The sequence below is a fragment of the Vidua chalybeata genome, chromosome 16 (genome assembly GCF_026979565.1).
Source record: "Vidua chalybeata isolate OUT-0048 chromosome 16, bVidCha1 merged haplotype, whole genome shotgun sequence".
Taxonomy (NCBI): domain Eukaryota; kingdom Metazoa; phylum Chordata; class Aves; order Passeriformes; family Viduidae; genus Vidua; species Vidua chalybeata.
This window is the reverse complement of record NC_071545.1, coordinates 7056854-7072617: the sequence shown is the minus strand read 5'-3', so window position 1 is coordinate 7072617 and position 15764 is coordinate 7056854. Positions and strand designations below refer to the sequence as shown.

The window sequence follows — 15764 nt, the reverse complement described above, 5'->3', positions numbered from 1 at the left end:
ACAGGCAGGTTTTGCAGTGGGAAGGTTTGCAAAGCTTTCTAGGCTAAGGAAGGTGTTACTGTGCAGAGCAGCCAGGGCCCTGCCACAGGGGAGGAGGCAGAGCTGCAGCTCAGCACTGCTGCTGCTCATTTTCCCCAGCAATGGATATGATTGCAGTTCCTGGGGAAAAGGGGAGAGAGGAGCTGTACACTCCTCTGTGGCTGCAATCTGGTGTGTCATTATTAACTATTCATGGCAGGGAGCTGCATTTCCAATTCTTCCTGGCCTGGCTGTCAGTCACTGATACTGCTGCCTTATGTGAGGGCTCTGCCTTGGACTTGGCCCAAGCTGCAGGAAAACCTGAAGGAACTCATTTTCTTCTGACAGGGCAAGTTTGGGAATTGCCAGGGAACACGAGTTCCTTTCAGTTCGACACACATCTCTGGTCTGGAAACCTCTGGCAACCATGCTCAAGAGTTTAATGATACAAATGCCATAGAGTCTAAAAAGAGTGAGACAGGAAAAGAAGAAAAATCCAGAACTCAATATGTATAAGTATAGCTGTGAAATTACTTAATTCCTTTTTTTTTCCCTCCTGAGAAAAGAGTAGAAAAACATAACTTTCTAATAGAAAGTTATGCCAGAACTATTATGCCAGAACTATTTTGGGGAAAAAAAATCAACGTCAACCCAGACAAATCATTAAAAATCCTTTTAAATTAAAGCAGTTAAGAAACAGATAAAATAAAAATAAATTAGGCAAAAAATAGCCATTACATCCCTGGGACTTATTTTTTTAATTTAACTAGTACAATTCAAAAAGCCTGTAGGCCTTTCTGTCAAGAAATAATAGTGTAAATCTAGTATGATGGCAGTTGAAAGGCATAAACATGCAAGTCTATTTCAGCACTAAAACCACATCTTAATTACATGTTCAGACTCCAAATTGGGTTCTCTATGTTCTCATGCATGTTCAGACTCCAAATTGGGTTCTCTGTGTTCTCATGCAGCTTCCTATGTGATCACATCTGGTATTTGCAGCTCATTCTGTAGCTGATTCGGACGTATGTGTAAGAGTTATAACCAGCAGTATACTAAAAGAAACAAAAATATCAATCAAAAGTATTAAAGTTGAAAACAAAATTGAGTACACCGAAGAATGCCAACAGCGACGTGTGAAAAGAAAATTCAATTATGTTCATGCTAAGAACAGTTATTACAAATAAACGTGGTCAGGAATAGCAGAGCTTTTTCAATGTTAGATAAGGTAAATTGACACCTGAAGGAAAACCAAGCAGGCTTTCTTCCCCCTGCAGGACACAGTGAGCTCTGCTCTGCTGTGCCCCACGTCCCCCCTGTGTGCAGCAGCCAGGGCAGCCCCTGTGTGCCCCCAGGAGCAGGGGAGCCTGAGCAGGCACAGGGAGCCCTGGCTGCAGGGCAAGGCTCTGGGTGCCCAGCGCTGCTCACTGCTCCTGCAAATGCACAGGGAGCAGCCCCTGCCATCCTGAGGAGGCTCTGCCCTTAGACAAACGGGAGGTCCCCACCAAGCAAAAAGGTTACAAACCATTTTGTGTTATTGTTGATGTATGGAAGCGTTGCAAAACTTCTGACACAATCAGATTTATCCTGAGAAGCATTAAAACCCACCCAGCGAAAAAGCAAGAAAGATTACTGGAGGAAGAAGTGGAAGAAGCCTTTTAAGCAAATCTCCTATGTGTTAACCTCTTTGGCTTTGGACAGCATTTTCAGAAAGCAAGCCAAACCCTCCTTTCCTAAATCAGTTTATGCTGCAGTCATGCTTTATTCAGAAGTTAAGCATGACAGCATGACTCCTTAGATGGTTTCTATTTCAAAAGGCACGTTTTCATACCATATATAAGGTTTCCAGTAAAAAAACCTGATAAATATGCTTAAATGAGATAAAATGAAATAAATATTTCACAGTAGAACTTTTAATATTTATTTGCCATTGTAGATGCCATGAAAGCCACAAGCTTAGAGGGCTTTAGGAAAAAAAATAATGAAAAAACAGATTTACAGTTGCAGGACAGCCACTGGCTGCATTTTCAAAGAAAAGTCAGAGATTTTAATACATAATTCTCTTAGACTTCTTTTACAATTCCATCCCTTTGATCAAGAATAGAATTGGTGCTCTTACTTCCTTCTAAAATTTATCATTTATTGTACAATACTGAACGAGCAGTTTAGCATGTTGGTGCTTGAATTTAAAATGTTAAATCACTTGAGGATACAACCAAGCAGTGAGATCTTTGTCTATCTGCATGCAACAGATTTCATGTTTGCTAAAAACACTTACAATTCTAATGTTAATTTACCATGAATCAGCCAGACACCATTTGTTTCCAGGTTAACAGAGCCTATATTCTGATTAGTCAGGAAAAGTCTTGTTTTTCTTATACTGGTTAGATTCAAGTATCTGCATACCACTGGTCCCTAGGTTAGGCAGAATGTGTGTGTGTCTGGAGTATTTTGATCAAAACAAAATCACAATATCACTGCAGCACTTTGCAAAATTGAATCATAAATATTGCAATTTAATACTATGTAAATCAATGCAGGCAAGTATACAAAGCCCAGCTGGAAAATCTGTTTTACATGTCCAAGGAGAAACCTGCCTAAACTCACACAGTAAATAAACATTTGGAAAAAGAGAAAGAAAAACCCTGACTTTACAGTGTCGTGCTTTTTGGCACGTTGTCAGAAGAGGGGCACTTCTGCTCCCAGACATGTGGCTACTCTTGTGTTCCAGGGAATGGCAACCCTGCTTCTGGTGAACCACACATCCTGTCTGATGCCTGAGGAGTCCATCCAAATCTATCTCAGTGATCCCAGCCAGGCAGCAGACTTTGCTGTGGGGGTTAAAGAGCATTGCTGAGACTGGAGGCTTCACTTACCCAGTCTAATTACATTCCTGTCCTAAACCATTCCTAATGTGTCCCAAAACCCAGAAATATTCTGGCCTGCTCAGCCTTTCATAAACTGTCATAAAAATAATCAAAAGAAGAGAAGAAGTGTTTGGGCCTACATATTTATCTTTTTTCATGTCTCATATCTTGCAATAATTTTATTTCACTGGGAAAACAAAATGTAGTCTTGTGTCTGGAGGTGGTCAAGCTCTTTTCAAGCAATGTCTGAGAAGAAAGGGTTGATATGGTTTTTCTTTTCATGCTTGGTCTCTCTCCAGATCACTGTAAGAAATCAGTAAATAGATGAAGTGGTAAAGGGGGCCAGGAGAGGAATAACACTGAGCTACAAAAAGTAGGTTCTACAAAACTTATGTGGGGTTCTATGCATTATGTGTTTTTCTTTACCTCTGTCAGTAGTAGGAAATAAAAATCATGGGAAAGAATCCAAAGACATAAAATAGTCTTCATTTTCAGAATGTCTTGTATAAAGGCAAAATGGTATTAGGAGAAAATCAAATATTTAGGACAGAAATCAATGCAGGCCATAGGCTGAATTCTGAGTTTTCAAAACTCAATATAAGAATGAGAAGGAGGTCTGTAAAAATGATCTTAAATGGCATTGGTCCTTTTTTGAAATTTAGTATGGTTTAAAATTGCCCCAACTTGTATAGAGCCACCCTAGTGCCTATGAGATGAGAATTGTGACCAGCCATGAAATAACCACACTCCCTCCTCTTGGCCACAGACAGATCTCTCACATCAACCTGCCCATTCCCCATTCTTCCAATAGAATCTTGTTTAGCAGAAATTTCCCCATGCAGTCTAATTTCCAACCCACTTCATATTATGCAGAGTAAATTCTTCTATGGTCCATGATAGTTGGTGAGCCCCTCAATTCAAAACACAGGGCATTAGCTCTTTGTTTTACTGCATGGAATACATTTTTTTGTGAAATTTTTGGATCCAATTCATACCTAGGGGCATCTAATACAACTTCTGTCTGGGTGAGTTTTTTCCCCTCACCCAAAAATAAACTTGTGCTAGTGTACAAATGATACTTTGATTTTCAGATGAAATCCTGCAAGAGCTCTCACACAGAGCTGGTGTATGTCCCAGAAGCCTTTGAACATATTGTCTTAGATGCTACCTTGGAAAGGCAAATGAATAAGCAATCACACACTCAGAGAGGATCAACAGCACCACCAGAGGCAGCAGCCCAGTATTTCCCTGGGCAAAATTCTCATGTTGTCTCTGAGTCAGGATTCATTACCCTTCTGTCTTTCCTTGAGTTTCACTTCCATTACTTAGAGAAAAAGAAGTTTCCCACAGCTTCAGGTAATGACACCATGGTCTCAGCAAACCCATGGCTGTGGAAGCAAAGCCTTGTTACAAACCACTGTACAGAACATAGGGACAGCCTCACAGAGAAACTTCCCACAAACAGGCACTCACTTCATTTCAGCTGTAATAGGATGTGCCACTGTAGCAATTCTCTTGCTGTTGTGTCCTTAGCACTTTCCACTGGCCTGCTTTCTTCATCTCTAGCCCTTCATTTGAAGTCTTTTTGGCTAGAATAAAGCTCTGCATTTCACAAACTAATTCTTAAAATATATTCAGATAACAAACAATTCTGCAAACATCTAGTGAGAAACAGTGTCCCTACATATTTTGATATCTTTGACTGTAACTGTAAGCTCACACGGAAGTTTTGATTTGGGGTTTTGATTTTGTTCTTTTAGTGTCTTTAGAGCTTTTATAAGGGCTCACTCCTTTGGGGATTCTCTTCTCTCACTTCAGAGGCTTCTTCCCACTCCTAGGTGCCTGTTTTCACAAAAACTGTAGGACAGCATTGTCTTTCAGGATTCTACCTTCCCCACAGCCGTAAGTGGTGTGAGTATTCACAGCCACATGATGGACTCACAGAGAAAAGAGCATTGTCAGTAAGTAAAAGAGTTAAAACCCCATGTAATATTTTACAAGAAAAAGAAAGCATTCACAATGGTAAGGCATGGCCACATGACTCTATGCCACAGTGCTTACACAGTGACATTGAAGGCTACTTAAGCTGGGGAACAGAACATTACAGTTTCAGGGCCACCTCTCAAATATGACTTATATTCAAATAAGCTCACTGAGAAATTCTGGCCCTTTGGCAGCCACAAGGATTTTTGCCACTGATATTCAAAAAACCACATTTTCATCCATGTTATTTACTTGGTAAATCACTGGTTTCCATGCTTTTGTTACATAACTATGGATTATGAAGAAAGATGTGAAACTTCCATGTCATGCCAGGCTCACACTTAAAGTTGGAAAAAAATTCATATTTCAACATTTTTTTCCAGATGAACAGTAAAACAGTAACTAAATTTATGGGAGGAGCACCTTAAAGAAGTAAAAACCTCACAGAAATACTGAAACTGAGAACATTTTTATAATTAGATACCAAGAAGAAGGAACACAATAACACTCAGAATTAAAGCCCTTCTATTATTATTTGGCAATGTTGTAATTATAATTTTTTATTCCTTTTTCAAACACAACAGTGATATCTTTAAATCATATTTTTTCCAACCAAGATACAGAAGCAATGCAAAAGGCACTTCTATCGCACCTTTCTTCCAAAATCTCAGAATACTCTACAAATAGCAATTCAACTTCCTAACACAAGTACCTCCTCCAATGTGCTAACAGCTCATTTTACATCAGGTGAAACCGAGGCAGAGGGAAGTTGAGTCATGTACCTAAGGTCACATAACAAATCCATTTTCTAACTCCAAAATACCTCTTTGGATGGTTAAAGTCCACAAAATATTTATAGGGTCTGCTTAAGAAGAAAAACAAACTCCCTCAGATTCACAGTTGATTTTTAAAGTAGTTGGCTTCAGGATACTATTAATATACTTTTCTTGGTAAACCATTTGTTACAAAATCATACTCAATATTACTGTTCTGAATCTTTTCTGCTTTGAAAATGAAAAGCAAAGACCTGTTTCTACACTGTAGTAGCATCAGGTCACGCACACAGGGCACAGCCCACTGCTATTATGAAACCTGCATGAAAGAACAAGGACGGCGCTAAGAGCTGCCAAAAGCCCTCTTGAGCAACTGAACAATTCAGGTTTATCACTGCTGATTTTGCTCATATTGGCTACAATGGTATCTCCTCCCCCACTTTTAGGTACCAGTGCCTGTGTGTCCACCTGCACGTGCAAGCAGAAAGAAAAGAGGATGGAGGGAAGTCAAAATGTTCAGTGCAGGGTCGCCTGTCACTGCCAGCACTGAACTCCGAGGCACAGGGAAGAGTCCTCAGGCAAAGCCTGCAAAGTGTTACTTGATCAGGACAAACACAAACAGCAGCTCTCCCACACTGGCACTGCCACACAAAACACAAAATCGGCCACTTGGCAGCTGTTTGCCAGCTTTCTGCTTGACTTTGCTGATGAGGATTTACAGTTCCCATCCTGGTTTGTTTTTTTCAAGCCCAGTTTCCAGAGAACAGTTGAGAAGTCCCTAGAAAGGACTATGGACTATGTTAGTTAAAGCAACTTCAATGGACCCAGATTTACAGAATTAATTTTTTCGCTTTCTGTGTGGTTTTCCACAAGAAACAAAGAGTTGAAAATCTGGAATTTTAACATGGCATAAACGAGCAAAACCAACTTGAGATGTGTCAGAGGCACAGTCCTTGTGAGGCTGATTTCTTCCTCCCTGTTTCAACAGTGAAGGTCTCCTTTATATACAACAGAAATACGATTTACTCTTCTGTAGGACATCATCCTCAGTGTGATTGGAGTGGCATATCTAATGGCTGATAAAATTCAGAGACCTGAATGTCTGATAAAATTCAGAGACCCAGGACCATTGCAGTGGGAAAAGGTGCCCGTGAGAAAAAATTAACAGAAACTGAGGACGTAGTGTCAGCTTGTTGTGGCCTCAAAGGGAAAAACGGCAGGCAAAGCTAGGAAATAAAAATATCTGCAATTTTTGGTCATTATTTACATAGCTGCACCGCCACTGCTATTTCTAGAAAGAGAAGTCATTATTTACCTTGCAGCTGATTAAAGATCTTGGCTACAGAAGACAAATTGCTGCAACATAACTAATATAAAATTAAAACTACAAACTTACACATTTACTCTATTATGTTAGATTAGCTAAATTTTAAATTTTTGTATGCAAATTAAACTAATTTAAGTGTGAAACAGGCATACAAATGTATCTCTATTAAAAGCTGGACATAATTAACTGTGCTGAATTTAAATTATATAAGCTAGTGTGACTTTTCATAAATAGCCAAGGTCTAAGTCATATGACATGGAAACTCGTTCCCCTAACAGCTGGCCTGCCGTGCCTTTGATATAAAAATTTGTATAAATGAAGACTTGTGTGAATATTCACAGTGCCTTTTCTACAACCATTTTTTCCAATTCTTGATAACAGATTAATGAGATAATAGTAATGCAAATGCATTTCCAGCCTGTTTTTATTCATAATGGTTCTGTGACATTCAGAGAATATTAACAAATTAAAAGGACAAGCCACATGTAGAACTGGAAACAGCTCTTTCAGGGAGAAATAGGTACAACTTCTTGATTATTCAGATTACAGCTCTAAATGAAACAACTCACTCCAAAATCAAAGCAGAACTTCACAGACTCTCTTTGTAACACATGACAGGTCTATCAGCAATTGCAACTGCACACCCTGGGCTGAAATGAGAGCAGGCCATTATCTACATTCTGTGATTTGTTTCAAGCAGAAGACACCTGTATGCTATAGAAAAGCATTCACTCAATGCCTGAAAATGGAAACAGATGGAGTTGGGTAAAACACACAAAGCCCAATCTGACAGCACAGAAAGGAGCAATTTCAGCCCACTGGAGATGAAACACCTCTTTAATGACACAATTAAGGATTTAAGAGCAGAGTCCAGTTGCACAATCATTTATTCCAAAAATGTCATGAGGTAATAAATAGCAACTGCCTTTGGTAATATTCCTCCCTGATAGGGGCCAGGACAACGGGGATGCACAACTGAAGCCTGATCTTGAAGATTAACATGATGCTCCTGGGAATTTCCCTGCCTCGCATAAAGATCCAGTTCAGAACTAGAGACAGGGAGAAAATTCAAAGTGCACCAAAAGCCTCCTAGGAATACTCAAGCGAGAACAAAATAAGGAAGCTACACAAAAAACAGTGCAGGGAATTAAAAACCTCATGAAGGCAAAAGGAGATGAGCTGTACAGACAGCTAGATGTACCAGATTTCTGCAGAGAAGCCTTATGTAGCATGGCTTCAAGGAAAATGATGGATCCAGCTAGGGCACAGCAGAAGTCAAATCCAGACTGACACAATATATATTCCAAGCACACCACTGCTGATTAACACAGTGCCAGTTGATCTATGTATTTGACACTATCTTAAATGAACATCTAAATTTTTGAAGCGGGAAAATAAACACTCTTTACATAAAAGGAAAGATCTTTAAAAATGAAATTCAGTTAAGCTTCCCTTAAACCTCAGTCTCAAAATTGAAATGAGTTGCTGGATTTCTGCAGAATGCCTTTAGCTTCCTAAGCATGGTTCATAGTTTCAAGCAAGGCCAAATAAATGCCAGCAATAACAAACTTGAGCAAAAGCGTGCACTGGAAGATATTTGCCTAGGAAATCACAGAGGGCAAAATCCTGATTTGAGAACTGCAATGCAGTATTTGTTGGCAGGGCTGTTGCTGTATTTCTTAGTGGCACTGACCCCAGAAAATTATGTCAGAACCTGGAATTTAGGATTTTCACGGTCCATAAAATCACAGGGTAAATACCCAACCTTCAACAACCCAAAGTATTTTCAGCCCCATAAAGCATTAGTGAACTTCCGACCATTTAGGAGAACAGATCCCATTCTCAATATTGTCCTGAGGCATTATTGAACAGGAACGGGTCCAACTCATCACACACCACCAGACCTTACAGCTGGCTGGGTTAAACACCCACGAGCCACTTTGCATTTAAAGGGCTTGGCTCTCACACAGCAATGTGACCCAAGATGCCTCAGTATTCCCAGGAAAGGCTGTGTACTTCTGTAGGATTCCCAAATTTCCTGTGCTATGTGACATAAACAGTGATGAGATTCATAGGACTTCTCCCCATAATGTAAATGTCAGTACAACCTGAGTGATTTGGGGCAGGGACAGTCCTTTCTTCAAGGGCAACAGGGTTTTGTCTGCATGTATGAAAGCCTGGCACAATGGCATCCAAAACTCTGTTCCAGAGCAAAAATAAGGGCCGGGAGGCGGTGTGGATTTCTCTTACTGATGTAGCAGTAAATGTTCTGGTCTGCAGATATAAGATCTACTGTAAACCATTTTTCTTGTGTCCAACTGATTCTTTTTGCCCCCTCTCCCTTTTGACCCCGAATAGCTGACAAAGTCAACGATGACTTCTACACCAAGCGCCGACACCTGGCCGAGCTGGCTGCCAAGGGGAGCCTGCCCCTCCACCCGGTGCGCCTGGACGAGGAGAGGGCCTACACCATCGACAGCGGGCTCACCAGGCAGAACGGGAAATCCAGGATGGGCAAGATACACACACACCCCCTGGGCTACAACTCCCACTACAAGACCTGGGATCCCAACGACCCGTCCCTGAGGCGGCAAGCGTTCACAAACAAGGGCAAGCACGGCATGGGAGACCCGACGCTAAGTGACCCGCTGACCACCCGGAGCCAGCACTACTTGGGCCCACAGCCATACTTCATAACCAACAGCAAGACAGAAGTAACTGTTTGAGTTTGTTTTCTTTCTCTTTTTTTTTTTTTAATGAAATCCTTTAAAAACCACATGCAAATGTATACACAACACAAACACTCAACCAAAAGGCAAAAAAAAAAAAAAGAAATTAAACAACAAAAAAAGAGTAAACAGAAGGAAGGAACTTCCACCTGGACACTCTTGGTATCCAGCCAGCTGTAGGCCGAAGAGTGGGTTAATACCATTCAGCAATACACACTGAAGGTTGAATTATAAACTCCATTTGTATTTCACAATGGAACACAAACCCTTGTGACTAAATTTTTTTACTTGAAACTAAAATCCATGATGAGAAGTAGCACAATCTAGAGAAACTTTATGTCTGCTTAAACATTTACACTATGTTCCTGCCTTGAGACAGAGGAAGAGAGAGAGAACACTATGCTGTAATATATTATTTCAGAGAGGAATTTTGTATAAAACCTATTAAGAATCACTAGACCTGTGAAAAACTGAGAGCAAACATCTTGGTACGATCCCTAACATCTACTATTGTACCTTCACACCATCCTAGAGAGAACGCAAAAAATATATATACAATAAGGGACAAAGACACTTTCACAAGGAATTTATAATGACTGTTATGATTAAGAGCATATGGGACCTTTCTGGCTGGTAGAGAATTCAGCAGGATGATAACAACAGAAGATTTCATTTCAGTTTACTTCGTTTGATTTGAAATTTTTGGGAACCTCCAAAATAAGAAGAGACACTTCATATGACAAAGAAAGCTGCTGGGGGAAAAAGGGCATCAGAATATTCCCTCTCAGTCCTCCTGTTTTCAGGCAGATGGTAACTTCTCACTTTGCAGACTGTCAGGATTTTTTCTTCACCTAAATGTTTTGCCTATCTTCAACTGCTTCAGACTGAAATTAAGCGTGGGTGGTGCCTTTACTGTATTACTATTGTTCAATGACAGTCTTGTTCTTCAAAGTGACCCCTCTGTTCCTTTAAGCTATTTCCTCATGTTTTGCTAAGGATGACAAGGGTTCTGCCCTGCTCAGCCTCCTCTGTTTGTTCCAAAAGGAAACTGGACTACATCTCCATGCAGTGGTTGCACAGTCAAGACTATTTAGTTAGCCCCTTCATTTTCCCAATTTCAGCTTTTCCCCTCTAGTCTCTCATTTTGTATTTGCTTTTAGCCATGGTAGTTCTCTGTAGTTCAAGTAAATGTTATCTGGTATATTGTCTCAACTGTTTGGCTTTCTCTAGTGGCATTCCCTCTTGGTGGGCTGTGTGGTGGAAGAGGCTGGTCCAGCCTCAAACATAAGAGATCTGGGGTTAAACTAAATAAACAATTGGACTCATGGTCTTGACTGTGGCTCTGATGAGCAGGATGCCTTGTTTGTGTGAGTAAAACCACTCGAACTGGGCACTGGTAGCAAACTCACAGTCCTGGGCCTGTAAAGGCTTCAGCACATCCACAAAGAGACAGAGTTGGGATGGGATGGCAGGCAATGCGTTCAGTCTTTCAGTAAATTCCTGCCCTTCCTGCAATGTAAGTCACTTGGCTAAATCCCAACTAGCTGTCCTACTACAGTTGCATCCTCACCAGCTGTCAATTCTTCGGGAGATTAGGTCTGGAAGAGTATTCAGGGAGGAGTGAGAACTGTTATGTTGTAAGAAGAATTGGAAGTGGCATTTCTTACTGTACTCAACTGACTGTCAGTGCTTCTGCTTAGTCAAGGATGCAAGGGCTAAGATTTTGAAATCTGGTTAAATGGAGATACCATTTTTTTTAGCTATATCAAGATTGATTTGCATCCTGAGAACACTGGTATCTCTCCATAAGTGTGCTGCTAAATTTTATGATCATGTGTTTTAAGACTATCAGAAGTGGACAAAGCCCACAAGACAAATACTTTGCACACAACCCAGACTCTCCACTATCTTACTTTTATTCCTTTAATCTTTATTGCCTTCACAACTGGCTGACTTAATTTGACCCTTTATGGAATGTTGCTGTTAATCCATATGCTTTAGATACACATTACAGCTGCACTCTTAATTCACACAGTTTTCGTGTAACTTGAGCATATTTTATGTGGAAATATTTTAGTAACTGTATGTTCTGTAAGTAAACCCGTGTTAATACTTGTTAACTACAGAGTTTATGATACCAATAATACTTCCTACAATAAAATGTTTGTTTGTTTTTTAAGAATGTTTATTTGTAAACATATGTATTCACTATATTACTATGAATTTCTTACCTGGCAATAAAACTGATTCTAAGTGAATCCAACTTGTTGGCTCATTCCTAAACTTGTATCACTGCCAATTTTTGAGACTAAACTGAGCTTTTGGAGAATCTTACTGCAGCCAGCGGGATTCATATCAGCACAAAGGATGGTTTGCCTTTGCAAGTGTGACCAAGGGGTTCTTTGGAAATCAGCTGCATGTTATCTGCATTATGGAGAAGCTGGGTCATGTCTGAGGCTCCTTCCAGGCCCAACCACTGTGTGACTCTATGACTGCCTGTTAGTAACACAGGATACACAGGGATTGCCAGCCTTGCAAAACTTCATGTGCCCTGTAAACACAACACACACCTTGTGCCACTTGATCAGTTAATGTTTTGAGGAAAAACAACAAAAAGATAAGCATGCCCAAGGCCAGAGGCTGATCCTCATGAATTCATGTGAGTTTTGCAAGAAGCTTCAGATATGTCCAAGCATTGCAACAACTCAGTGACAGCAAATGAAACACTGATGTATACTACTTCAAAAATTTTATATATTTATTAGAGAATATCCTGTACACAACATCTGTGTACCAATTCTGCTGAAAAAGAAAGTCCTTACAGGCTTTCAGTAGTGCTAATGGCTCGTAAAGCTGACAGAACCTTAGTATAGGGTTTGGGTAGCTTCTTCTCCTTTCTTTGCTAAAATGATAGTGAATAAATTTCAGAACAAGAAAGAGGGAGTCAGGAAACCCAGCTTCAGAATCCACTTACTGCATGACCTTGTGCAAATTCTTTACACAGTTAATGAGCCTTTGGAAGCCATGACACATTATCAGAGGGAAAACATCAATTCAAAAGTCTCCAGAATTAGCCTTTTTACATAGTTGAAAAATCTCATTTTCAATATACACCTTTATGGGTGCCAGGGAATAGTGCACAAAAGCCCCATTTTTTGTTACAGGAGCATTTCCCTGTCTCAGGTACAACTACAGAAACAATCTTTTTCTGCCATAGGGCTTAGGAGAGACGTACAGAATCTGATCAGTGCCGGGAAAATTCTGGGCATCCTTGGAACCCATAGGGAAGCCTGGGGAGCCCAGTGGAACACAAGCCTAACCTGCAGTAGGCACAACTTCCTGTTACAGCTCCACCACCAGCCCATCTATGCACCTGCTGTTTCTAGCAGCAAATTCCTGACTGGAATCACAGATGGCAAAAGGGCCAACTGCTTTGCTAGTATTAGTGTGTCAGCATAGCTTTTGTTCTTTCAGGTACATGAAAATCTCCCAAGAAAACCCACTGGAATGTGATTTTGTGTTTCCACATGTTTTTTTTTTTCTTGCTTATGACAGCCTGACTCTTTTGACACCATTGGCAAGAATGGCACTGGGCTCCCATCAGCATTTCTTCCATAGGGCTCTTTGATCTTAACACAGATGCAGTGACACAAACAGAAAAGTGCACTGGCAAGAAAGGATGAAGACAGAGCTACAGAGTCTAAAAGCCCAAAGGCTTCTGTTTAGAGCCCTTTACCCTGGAAACATATGTTCTCATGACTAAATCTTCAGAGCTAAGGTCCTTAGCTTAGACAAACTGAAGATATGATGGCTTATATAAATAGAGGATCAGGTCTCATGAGATTTCACATTATGAGGTGTCTCCACGACTCACAACTTTAGATTTTAATAGATCTGGGAAAAGACTCATGCTTTGCTCTATTCTTATTAAATTTTGGGTACTAAATAAATAACCCTAGTCCACAAATCCCTTTTGCATACAATCTTGAGCACTTTATTTAATCCCGGTCTCTATTCTTGAATACATGAAGGACTTCCAATGAAAAATATAGTCTTCACTGTAATTATATCAACTTTCTATTTGGCATAGATAATTTTATTTTGCTAAAAACAGTTACGACAGGCAATATTATTGTATTAAACTATATAATTTCATATATCATCTGCTGCTGAAAATGTGATCATAGGATGAGTACCACATTACCAAAAAGTGAACACTGTTATTTTTATCAGTGGGAAAGTCATACAGCTCTATTTTGAAAAGTGTCTGTAAAACGATCTTGGAATTCATACTTCATGCTTTAGACATTTCCAAACTCAAATTTTGCTCAGCCTGCAAACTAGGTGAGTCCTCATACCTGCCAACTTGGTCAGTAACATTAGCATGAAACCAGGACCAAATTAGGGTACTGCTTATACCCCACATCTGCACAAAAGCTGCTGTCATACAAATACAAATGAGGGATGCAGGAAACATTTCTGCAGAAGATGCACCATGAAGAGACTGACACACCTCATTCAGGCCCTAACATGTTAGCAAAGCATGAGAGATGTATCTGTGCCCAGTGACAGCCCTTTGTGACAGCCTGATCCCAGTTTTGGGCATTCTTCCTATGTCAGAATCTGCTAAATAAACAATCCTGAACAGGCCATGCTCCCTCAATAGGCCCTTCTCATCCCACAGCCACTCTTCTAACGAGATAATGGTGTTGTTCAATAGCAAGGTGTTCTCCCTTAAATTCCATTTTTCACCTTCAGAGCTAAGGGACCCATTCAGGCAAGGGGAAGCTTTGGATTCAGACTAACCTGAGGCTAAGTTCAGAACCCCCATCTATTACTGCTGCTCCCATTTCACATATCAGAAAAGAATAAGATGCAATTTGCACCTAAGTTCATGAAGCACTGCTATACTAAGTCAGGTCCTTCGTGGATGCATGAAGAGGATCTGTACCTCGCTTTGTCTGCAGGGAACTTGAAGCTAATTTTTCATCCCCAAGCAATCATTCTGTGAAAGGTTTTATTTTTTATTAGTAAAGCTAAAATTCAGAGTTAGAATTCAGTTTTTTTCTATGCATTCTGTAATACACTGCTACGCACAGTTGCATCTTGTCTATTTAATTCAACTCTAGCTGCCTTCACTTGGCAACTTCTCCTGCATTTACATGGTAAGAAGCATTGCTGCTCATTAATAGGGGTTGATGTGCTGGCAGAGTTCATCTTCTGACCCTGCACACCTTGTGTGCATCCCTCACAATAAATAAGGCTGGGCAAACAATATGCTATCAAAAGTGATGATTTTAAATCAAGAGAGAACGTCAGGTAGTGTTGCTGCTGTTTAATCCAAGGTTGAGATACAAACAAGAGTTGAAAACCAGTAATAAACCACAAGCCTTTCAGTGGTCATTGGCAGCATTATTTGATAAAGAAACAAGTCCTCCCCCGCAGTAGGTGTGTCAGTGAAGCCACTAACACCCCCTAAGCAGAAGCACATTCTTCTTTTCACTGCATGCAGCAGTTGGCCTCAAGTTCTCTGGGATTTGGGCTTACACTGACATTTTGTTCACTGCAGTTATTAGAGAGACTTTGGCCAATTTCAGTGAATATAGTCCTTGAAGTAATTGATCCCCAGAGGAAAGAGTGCTTTACCTGCTACTTATTATTTCTTTAAGCAACAGAAACATTGCAAAAACTTGGATAAGGAGTTGGAACTAGATGATCTTTAAGGATCCTTCCAATCCAAACCATTTTATGATTCTATGATTAACTGTGCTTTTTTCTCTCTGCCACAGGTGAAGAGAAGCTAGGCTTTGGCTGCTTTTCTTCCTTTTTTCAAGGCAGAGTTACAATTCAGCAGGAGTTTTTCATACACATCCTGCAGGAGACTGCACTGGCTACTGAGCACAGAGGCAGCCTGTTGACTCCTGCTTATATTAGAAGTGAAAAAATCCTGCAACTGAAAGACATAAAGGTAGACAGGACTACTGTGGCCTCAGTACTGGCTTTGCAAGTTGGCTGCTACTTTCCACTGCCCCTTTGAAGAGGTCAGGAGAACTGTGTGGTATTTTCA

The 15764-nt window shown here is 40.3% G+C and overlaps 1 protein-coding gene and 1 long non-coding RNA gene across 3 annotated transcripts in view; one reads left to right on the top strand and one right to left on the bottom strand.

The window, feature by feature from the left end:
• Positions 1 to 9694, top strand: part of SHISA9 (shisa family member 9) — a 174916-nt gene extending 165222 nt beyond the window's left edge. For both annotated transcript variants that reach the window (XM_053957215.1, XM_053957214.1), the window contains one exon: positions 9327 to 9694. In XM_053957215.1, the coding sequence (XP_053813190.1) occupies positions 9327 to 9694 (368 nt within the window). The remainder of the gene's footprint in view (positions 1 to 9326) is intronic.
• The window catches only part of LOC128796000 (uncharacterized), a 237953-nt gene that overhangs the window by 3290 nt on the left and 218899 nt on the right, over positions 1 to 15764 (bottom strand). The gene's annotated exons all lie outside the window — the stretch shown is intronic.